This window comes from Odontesthes bonariensis, chromosome 6 (genome assembly GCF_027942865.1).
Source record: "Odontesthes bonariensis isolate fOdoBon6 chromosome 6, fOdoBon6.hap1, whole genome shotgun sequence".
In the NCBI taxonomy this organism is placed as follows: Eukaryota; Metazoa; Chordata; class Actinopteri; order Atheriniformes; family Atherinopsidae; genus Odontesthes; species Odontesthes bonariensis.
In genome coordinates, this window is record NC_134511.1 from 23,520,566 (window position 1) to 23,530,358 (window position 9,793).

Genomic DNA, 9,793 nt, shown 5'->3' on the forward strand with positions numbered 1-9,793 from the left:
TTTCTCTCTTGTTTTTATATTTTAGGGATGGCACGTAATGAAGTACACTTACGTAAATGCTGTACTTTTGAAGAACACTTTGACAGCTGTGCATTTTCTTCTGACTCGTGTACTTAATACTTTAACTCCACAACAGTTCACAGGAAAGTACTCCACTTTTTGCTCACTACGCGACAGATTTAGTTCCTAGTAACTTACTAATTACAATCAAAATCTATGAAGAGATAGTGAACTATTTGTTACAGATTTACTACAAGCAGATTTCAAATAATGGCTGGAAAAATGACAAATTGAAGATATATGATGATATAGGATCTAAGCTTCTGTTGCTTTTCCTTTTATCTCTTTCACTCTTCCTAATTTATTTGTAATAATTAAAAAGCTGAATAGTTTTAACAAAACAAAACACTCCTGCAAAGATATCACTTTGGACACACTTTTTCTTTCTTCCTAAAATGAATAATAAGAACAATGTTTTAAAATGTACATCATAGGTTCCAATTATTCAAAATTAGCTCCACCATAACCTACTATGACTGTTGTTTTTATTCATATTTTCATTATAATTTTTCATACAGTACATTCTGCATTGAGTATTTTAAATTTTTTATGTTTTCTGCAACTTCATCATAGCACTGAAACAGCTCTGGTCAAAGTGTTAAACGACATCAGGTTGAATACTGATTCTGGTAATGTTTCAGTCCTGGTTCTGTTGGACCTCAGCGCTGCGTTTGATACTGTAGATCACAGGATCCTGTTGCACAGGCTGGAAAACTTGGTTGGACTTTCTGGAGCGGTCCTTAACTGGTTCAGGTCCTACTTAGAAGGCCGGAGTTATTTTGTTACAATTGGCAACTATGAATCTGAACGAGTGGCCATGACTTGTGGAGTCCCCCAGGGGTCAATTCTTGGACCTCTTCTGTTTAACTTCTATATGCTCCCTTTGGGTCAGATATTGCAGAACTTTAACATCAATTATCACAGTTATGCAGACGATACACAACTTTATGTGTCTCTGTCACCGGACGACTGCAGCCTGGCAGACGTACTGTGTCAGTGTCTGGAGGAAGTAAACACCTGGATGAGAGAGAATTTTCTACAATTAAATGAAGACAAAACTGAGATCATTCTGTTTGGTAGCAACCCCCAACCCTCCCCTCTCACCAGACCCTTTACTCCACATCACCCAAGGTCTCCAAAGGATGTCTCTATCCCAGCCAGGACTGGGAGAGAGATTCTGTTTGGTAGCAAAGAGAAGAGGGTCAGCGTTGGTAAATATCTTGAGACTCGGGACCTTACAATCACTGACCAAGTTCGTAACCTCGGAGTGTTGATAGACTCAGATCTGACTTTCAGCAGCCACATCAAAGCTGTCACCAAGGCAGCTTTTTACCATCTCAGAAACATCAGCAGAATTAAAGGTTTCCTCTCCCAAAAAGACCAGGAGAAACTCTTCCATGCATTCATCTCCAGTAGACTCGATTACTGTAATGCTCTTTTAACTGGACTTCCCAAAAAGAGCATTAAACATCTGCAGCTCATCCAGAACGCTGCTGCTGGAGTTTTAACCCGGACTAAGAGATCTGAACACATCATAGTAGTTTTAAAATCTTTACACTGGCTTCCAGTCAGTCACAGAATAGATTTTAAAAGCCTGCTGATGGTTTACAAATCCCAGAACGGTTTAGACCTAAAATACATCTGTGATATGTTCAGAGAATATAAACCCAGCAGAGCTCTTAGATCCAAGGACTTGGGTCAGCTGGTCCAGTCCAGAGTCCAGACTAAACATGGAGAAGCAGCATTTAGCTGTTATGCTGCAAACAAGTGGAACAAACTACCAGTGGAGATTAAACTTTCACCAAATGGAGACATTTTTAAATCCAGGTTAAAAACATTTCTTTTCTCATGTGTCTATGCATGAAATCTGCACGATATCTTTTAATTTATCTGGACTGTTTCTTGTTCTTAAATTCATTTAAATTATTTTATTTGTTTCTCTTTATGTTATTTTATGTATTTTAATGCTTCTTACACTCCCTGCTGCAATGCTTTTATTTTATGTAAAGCACTTTGAATTGTTTGTACATGAAATGTGCTATACAAACAAATTTGATTTGATTTGATTTGATTAACTTGCTCACTCGAGTGAATTCAATGTAGTGTTTGAGCTTTGTTGAAGGACCTGGGTATTCACGTCCGTATCTGACGTGATCTGTCGTCGGGCGTTGATTAGTTTAAATCTGAGTTTAAGAGGAGTCCGTGAACGCGGCACACGTCTGGTTGGAAAAACAGTGGGCGGAATCAGATGAAGGTGGGCGGAGTCAGATGAAGGTGTACAGAGTGTACACGGACACTGAACCTGTGTTGGCTTTCAAAAGCGTTTAAATGAACAGATAAGAGAGCAAGAGGTAGAGCTACCGCTTGAACAATAACAGCGTTTTTTATTTATTTTCTTTTTAATGTATTTAACTGCTTTTTTGGTTTAGTTAAAGCTGTCAGGTCTGGAGCAAAGGACTACTCTAACAGGACTACACTAACCGACCGCACCAGCATGGACGCAACTCCTGGATAAACATCACCATGTATTTGAGTGTTTTTCTGCCTCTTTTTGTGGCCGTCCTGTGTAGCCAATGGGTCACCTCGGGCTCACAGGACCTCAGGAACCCGCCTGATGTCGGAATAACCGGACGGTCCTCAACTACCACTTTATTAACCACGATGCCAAAAAACAGCAATGATGAGGTCGGTGGGATTTGATAGGTACCTCACATAGAACTGTGTGAAAGATAGTTATCAGATGGCTGTGGTAAGATGGCAGTCGTCATATGATTTTTAGAAGACGACAGGTATGAATGAAGCCTGATCTGACATGTTCACTCCAGGACAGTTCACTTGTGTTTACACCAATTACTCCAGGTACAGGGCAGATGGAGCTCAGTGTCAATAAAATAAAGAGGGACAGAGAGTCTGTGTCTCCCACACTGATAGTTTTTGTGAAAGCAGATGTTTTATCACGAAGATAATGCATCCACTATTGTTTTAGCAGAACACACATAAGTGGTTTATCAGTCAAGTAAAGGCGATGTTTGCCTGGAGGTGCCAAAATGATCAGGGATCCTGTCTGTCTCAGATTCATTACATGGCAGTTTTTGGGATAATTCAACCCTTTGAGACCTTAGTATTCCTGTGCCAGTGTTTTGAGGGTGCCTCGGGGGGGGGGGGGGGGGGTTGATAACATGAGCTGTTAAAGAACAGCTTTTCCTTAGGAGATGTGCAGGGTCTGTTTGACTTTTAAACCTATATTATTTCAGCTGATCATCTCAAATTGTGCAGCAATGTGAATTTCCATGTGTGGCTTATTGAAGTCTAGTGATAAACCTGTAGTCAATGACAGTAATAACAGTGATATTAAGTAATGGAATGTTGTTATTGCGTTGATCAAACACCTATGAAAATCCTGATTTTATCTCAGGTGATACAGTATTGATGACAGATGTGAGGCTTTACAGATCTTATCACTGAATCTGATCACATCTTCACTATCTACTTAGAGCCACCTCTCCACTTACTTTAGGAGCAATTTGTGTGCTGCAAAGATTCTCTGAACACTTGTTGTGAAAATCTGATATTGTGCTAGCAGTCTCTTCAGTGGCTTTGGTTAGATTAGGGCCAGTGTAGGAAACATGTTTGAGAAATTGACTGAATCGACTTGTGAAGCCGTTTGGATAAGCACAATGAAAACTCATGTCCGTGTGTGTGTGTGTGTGTGTGTGTGTGTGCAGTGCGACCTTGTGATGAACCGCAGTGCTGCAGCCCGCTGTGCGTTTGTGAAGAACACACCTGACTGTGACATGGAGGATGGCTTCATCAACTACCTTGACGTCGCTTTCTGCCTGCTGCCCCCCAACCTCACCCCTCTCACCATCACCCTCTGTGTAAGGATTTTCCAAGCGTGTGCACGCACTTTCGTGTGTGAACCGTAATCACAAGGCAACACAAAAAGATATGCAGCTCAGCACCAGATAAAGAGGAAGTCGACTTAACTGTGGGAGAAGCGGGAGTGTTCTCTCTGATGCAAAACACGAATTTCACTGTTTGCAAGAAAATGTATTTTCACATGATGTTCAAACTCCCTCAGTTCCCCTCTTTGCATCGTAATAAAACTGGTTCACTTATAAAGGGTAAGTGAGTCTGCCACTTTAAGGTGCAAATGAGATTATCCAGCCAAAATGCACCAGGAGAAATACATCTTTGTTTTCAGTTACTTACTATCCACTGCTGATAAGGAACGATGAGATCAGTGTAGACAACATAAGACATTTTTATCAGTGTGAATGAACTCAACCGAACTCCCGCTTGTGGAGCATTTGCATGAGTAAGATAGACTCAAGCAGCACTTTTGTCAACCCTCAGTGAATGTCATTAAACCAACAGACTCTGTGTTTACTCTCCTCTGCCTCTCCACAGATCATTTGGCTCTTCGTCCTGTTTTTCATTCTTGGACTTTCTGCATCTAAGTTGTAAGTGTCTCTCGTGGTGCCGGTGGTAATATGTCCCCCTCTACGTGGTCATAGTTTTAGCCATAAAAACCAAAAGCCAACACGTGCTGACTACATGCACACTTTGATGCCCTGACTCAGCTCAGTCACATGAAGACGAGTCACATGACTGTGGAGAGTTTTTCATTGTTCAGAGTTGTAAGATTATGAGATTTCCTTACAGGAAGCACTGTTTCTTCTGTTTTTTTTTTGTCTGCCCCACTAAGCCTCTCTTTAAAGAAAGTAGAGAATCTGCAGTGTGTTTGATATTTTGTGGATAATCTAAGAATTCATTTGAATTGCATTTCCTCCCCAGTTTCTGTCCCAACCTGTCTGCCATCTCCTCAAGTCTTCACCTCACTCACAATGTGGCTGTATCCTCTAAACTCCCGCAGGAGTTTCCCAGCTTTTCATTTTTCCAATTCTGTCAGTGCTTGTAAATGATTAAATTTTTGTGAGGAACTGCTTCCTTGACTTTGGATCTTGCTGAGGGCGTGACGTTCCTTGCTCTGGGAAACGGAGCCCCTGACATCTTTAGTGCCATGGCAGCGTTCTCCCGTCCACACACTGCTGGGATGGCTGTTGGAGCCTTGTTCGGTATGAACACACTCTCTCACAAGCCGAAATAAATGAAAGAAATAAGCCTTAAAGTAAGGAATGTGTCTGTCCTTCCAGGAGCGGGTATATTTGTTACCACAGTAGTTGCTGGCAGCGTGGCTATGGTCAAACCTTTTGCCATGGCCTCCCGCCCCTTTCTGCGTGACGTCATCTTCTACATGGTCGCAGTGTTTTGGACTTTTCTCATGCTGTACAGAGGAACCACGACGCTGGCAGAAACAATGGGTACACATGAACTCATACACTCTGGGGCGGTAATGGAGTTATTGGTCCTTCTTTGGAGATGTTTTGTTTGGTAATAGTTATATTATACAATTAAATTCTGTCATCATGTATAAACAAACATAACAAACATAACACACGTGACAGAACACTTAGTGGTTCCCTCTGTGACCCATCCTTGGATTGTCGGCAGGTTTATTACCTCCATCTGCCTTGTTTAATTGTTTTATTTCAGTTGTCAGGCCATTTGAAGACCCGTCGAATGATTTTTGTTAAACTTGGTGCAAAGTTACAAAGTGTCCGAAAAATTCTCTCAAAATTAGGCTCAGAGTCGCTGGAGACAAATAACACAAAACATTTAAGTCTGCACAACCTATCAGGAAGCTGGCCCAGAGATGTCTGAGTTCAAAAAATGATACTATCACTATTTATATTATTTATGTTTACTAGCCACACAATGTTATGAGAACTGAAAGATAGGAGGAAGCCTCCCCCCATCACATAGTACAGCTTTTTCTCATAGTATAACTTCATGATTTTTCTAACATTTCCCTCCTGTTTATGCTAGGAGGAAAAGAAGGATTAAACACATTTAGGAATACGTATATATATGTTTCTTTTCTTTTTTTTTTAAAGCAATAACTATAACAATCTACTACAACTATAACACTTCTGTAAAAGAAAAAAAATTCAAAACAAACTTTACATTTTTTTTTTTTATCATTGTCTCTATTTTGGAGCGTTCCACAGCACAAATACAGATTTAAAAAACATCTCAATGATGTTTTGTTTCATTTGAAATGTAGAGAATTTAGTATATTTTCAGGCTCAATGCTTTCTAGAAGTGGTGCCAAGTCTTAAACAACATCGGAGTTCAGCTCGGCTCGGCCAGCCATAAATTTCACTCTTTTTAGCTTATAACTTTTCTGTGATGATTAAGTTTAAATGCTTCTGACAAGACTTTTTACTGGCTTCTGTAAAAAAAATTTATATTTATGGGTTTCTGTCCACTCTATACTAGCTTTATACTTTCATACGCAGCCTGTGCTGTCGGTTCAAATTTGATTTATAAGTATACACATTGGATTAAAAGTCATACGAAAATTTACATTCTGAAGTTTAGAAGATAGGTGTTTCGGTTTGTATTACTTATCTTCCCCTCACATACAGCAGAATGCACATTACAGTATTAAGGTTCAACAGAATTACTTCAGGGTCTCATTTTGCTTAATTTCCTTTTTTTTCAGGGTACCTGGGCCTCTATATTGTGTATGTTGCGATTGTCATCATCAGTGCTTTCATCTACAATCGGCAAAAAAATTCATTGAACGCCAGCGTCCAAAATGTTTCACACGAACCAGGTTAGACATTCATACTCGTGTGCTTGGTCAGAAGACACCCAACATGTTTCCACTGTTAACATTGAATATATATTCTTTCTTTAAAGCAGAGTTTCATTCTTCTGACTCCTCCGATGATGAAGTTCCCTGCCTGACGGGCGGGACAATACACCAGGAGTATGGTAGGAGAACAGAACACTTCTAAAAAAACTATACTAGTGTATACACTGTGGTCCATGTGTTTAAAACTGTATCGTCATGACTATAACTGTGTGTATGCACAAAGGCAGAAATATGCATGCATGCTCTTTTTGCCAATATTTGGTTTTCTTTTATATATCTCAATACTTTTGACCGTTAAACACATGTGGACAGAACCTTGAATGGCTGTTGATGTCCCCTTATCTAATCATTTGCATATAAGAGCATCATTTTCACCACAACTGACCGATCTGAGCTCTAGATGAATTGGCAGAAAACATTCTACACATAAATGTATGTGTACATCATTTTATGTGTAGAAAAGTTGTTTTTGTTTTTGTGTGTACACATTGATAATGCATCTGTCCCCAGGACCTTTCGGCATTATCATAACATTCATTGACGTTTGTGTTGCAGAGTCAGAGTACAGGCCACTCCTGCCCTACTCTGAGTCCACAAGTCAGATCCTGCTGAGCTCTTTAAATCCGGTAGAAAGCAGGAAATGGAGGAGGAAACCATGGAGCTGGAGAGTCCTTAAAATCCTCAAGGTGTGTGTAAAGCAGCTTACTAACGCTGGTTGAATCGCAATCCACTTCAAACTCTTGTTTTAATGTTGTGCTTTTATCTTCTGCCTGTCAGACGCCTCTGGAGGTGCTGCTGCTTCTCTGTGTCCCTGTAGTCGACCCTGACAAAGAAGACAAAAACTGGAGACGGCCATTAAACTGCCTCCATCTGATCAGTGCTCCTGTGGTGTCTGTGCTCGTCTTCCAGTCTGGTGAATGTAAGTACAATACCTTTAGTGACTGTGTACTTATGATCAGATGAAGAATGTGGTTAAAACATTAACCATTTTCCCCCCTCTTTACTAATGTCTAGATGGAGATTATATGATCCAGGGGCAGTTTCCTCTCTGGCTGCTGATGCTTCTGCTGGGACTGTTCGTGGCTGCTATTGTTTTCTGCACAACTACTAATGACTGTCCTCCCAAATATCATTCAGTACGTACCCATTTTGATTTAAAAAAAGAAAAAGAAAAGAACAGCTAGCACCAAAACACATATCTTTCCACTGTGGCACATTACTTATTTGAGCCAAAAGCTAACATCAGTATCCAAACATGCTGTAGGTATGATTATCGCCGTTATAGTTTAGTGAGCTAGAATATGAGCGTTTGATGATGCTAAAGGCATCACAAAAGAAGGATCCCCACCATGAAAGTCTTCTCCAATGTCAGTGCATCCAGTAAGTTTGTTTGAGACATGCAGCTTGCTGCCAACATGGCTAAATTCACGCATGCATTTTGTCATAGTTATTTCTTCAGTAGGAAGAAACAACTAATTATACAGCTCTATATCAGTGTTCCTGTGAATATATCTGCAGCTTTTTATCCAGGCTGCCATAATGACACATCTTTGATTGCAGTGAGTGAACATTTTGTCATGTACTCTCCAGCTCTTTGCACTTTTGGGCTTTGTGGTGAGTGCAGTGGTGATCAGCGCGGCAGCCTCAGAGGTGGTTAGTCTTCTGCACATGCTCGGGGTGGTGCTGAGTCTCAGCAACACAGTGCTGGGGTTGACTCTTCTGGCCTGGGGCAACAGCATAGGAGGTGATACAAAGCTCGATTGTTTCTCCAAGACACAAAAATATACACTTTTTTTGTTGTTGCAGAATGTGTTTTAAACGTCATCTCTGTCTTTTTCCAGACTGTTTTTCTGACATCACCATTGCGAGGCAGGGTTACCCACGGATGGCCATATCTGCCTGCTTTGGAGGAATCATTTTCAGTATCCTTGTTTTTATGTCGGTAACAAAAACACAACTTATTGACAGGCTTGAAAGAGAACTGCATCCTTGACTGAAATTTCTTCAGACATGTTGTTTGGAGTGGGTTTGGGATGTGTGGTGCAAATGGTTAAAACACAATCTGATGTGCAGGTAATCCTCTCCTCCAACAACCCGAGAAGTTGCCACTATGAGACTGCTTTGAAATGTATGAATACAATTCATCTTTGTCTCTTTTTCCCCCTCAGTTTGAATCAGAAGGGCTGCTAACGTGGGTTCTCGCAGGATCTCTGGGTTTGTCTTTGGTCCTGTCGTTTATCGTTGTTCCGCTCCAGCAGTTCCATTTGGGTCGGACCTATGGGATCTTTCTCCTCATCTTCTATGCCGTCTTCCTTGTCATTGCACTTCTCACAGAGTTTGGCACGATACACACCTGACCTGACAGCAGACGTGCAGCCAGTCTGAAAAGACTGGAACACTGGATCAGAGGCTGCAATGAGCGCAGTTGAATATCTTTTTCTGCACGCAATGTTAATGCACTAACATGCATTAATATTACTATGATCACTAATCCACTCTGTTGCACTTGCTGGCTTCCCACAGCTCATGTGGTTAGTTTGTGAAAGCAAGCAGCAAAGTAAGAACCCAAGACTCTTCTGCTCAGGGATATCTGACACTGTGCCTTTATTCATTGCAGAAATGTTGTAATTTAAAACATTGTGAATATACTGTAAATCAAAACGTCAATGACTTTAAATATAAGCTGCTTTTATTTGGGGAGGGGGGGTGTCAACATTTTTGGTTTGGTGTTTTGGTTTTTAAATGTTTTGTGCAAGTTGGGGTTGCAGAAAATGTTTTTAATTGTATCATCATTGTGATACTAATATGTATAATATCAATATTGAAAAAAGTTCTACTTAAACAGAAATAAATGGTTGAACCAGTGCGATGAGCACAGCTACTTTGCACTCTGCTTTTGAACACGTTCTACAACTAACCAGCAACAACAGGTGCAGAAATGGAACGCCACCCTTTTCAATACACTTAAGTTTAACATAATGCGCAGATGTCTTTGTATCGCAAATCGTA

The 9,793-nt window shown here is 40.5% G+C and overlaps 1 protein-coding gene across 3 annotated transcripts; it reads left to right on the forward strand.

Moving 5' to 3' along the window:
• The first annotated feature begins 2,312 nt into the window (after positions 1-2,312).
• Positions 2,313-9,670, forward strand: slc8b1 (solute carrier family 8 member B1). Of its 3 annotated transcripts, XM_075468054.1 has the most exons (16): positions 2,313-2,411; positions 2,490-2,745; positions 3,786-3,938; positions 4,471-4,523; positions 4,858-4,915; positions 5,033-5,138; positions 5,217-5,384; positions 6,629-6,742; positions 6,829-6,903; positions 7,340-7,470; positions 7,562-7,703; positions 7,799-7,920; positions 8,375-8,528; positions 8,626-8,706; positions 8,793-8,857; positions 8,953-9,670. In XM_075468054.1, exons 2-16 carry the CDS (start codon positions 2,584-2,586, stop codon positions 9,139-9,141), a joined length of 1,773 nt encoding a protein of 590 aa, XP_075324169.1. In that variant the 5' UTR covers positions 2,313-2,411; positions 2,490-2,583; the 3' UTR covers positions 9,142-9,670. The 3 variants fall into 3 exon arrangements, with proteins under 3 accessions (XP_075324169.1, XP_075324167.1, XP_075324170.1); XM_075468052.1 differs by having other exon boundaries at positions 2,313-2,745; XM_075468055.1 differs by having other exon boundaries at positions 2,313-2,745; positions 6,832-6,903.
• The last annotated feature ends 123 nt before the right edge of the window (positions 9,671-9,793 follow it).

Excerpts from the sequence above, each read along its gene's own strand:
- slc8b1 (XM_075468052.1), top strand. The coding sequence starts at position 2,584 with ATGTATTTGAGTGTTTTTCTGCCTCTTTTTGTGGCCGTCCTGTGTAGC. Across the intron at positions 4,524-4,857 it reads GGACTTTCTGCATCTAAGTT|TTTCTGTCCCAACCTGTCTG; the intron begins GTAAGTGTCTCT and ends TTTCCTCCCCAG. Across the intron at positions 8,529-8,625 it reads CTGGGGCAACAGCATAGGAG|ACTGTTTTTCTGACATCACC; the intron begins GTGATACAAAGC and ends GTCTTTTTCCAG.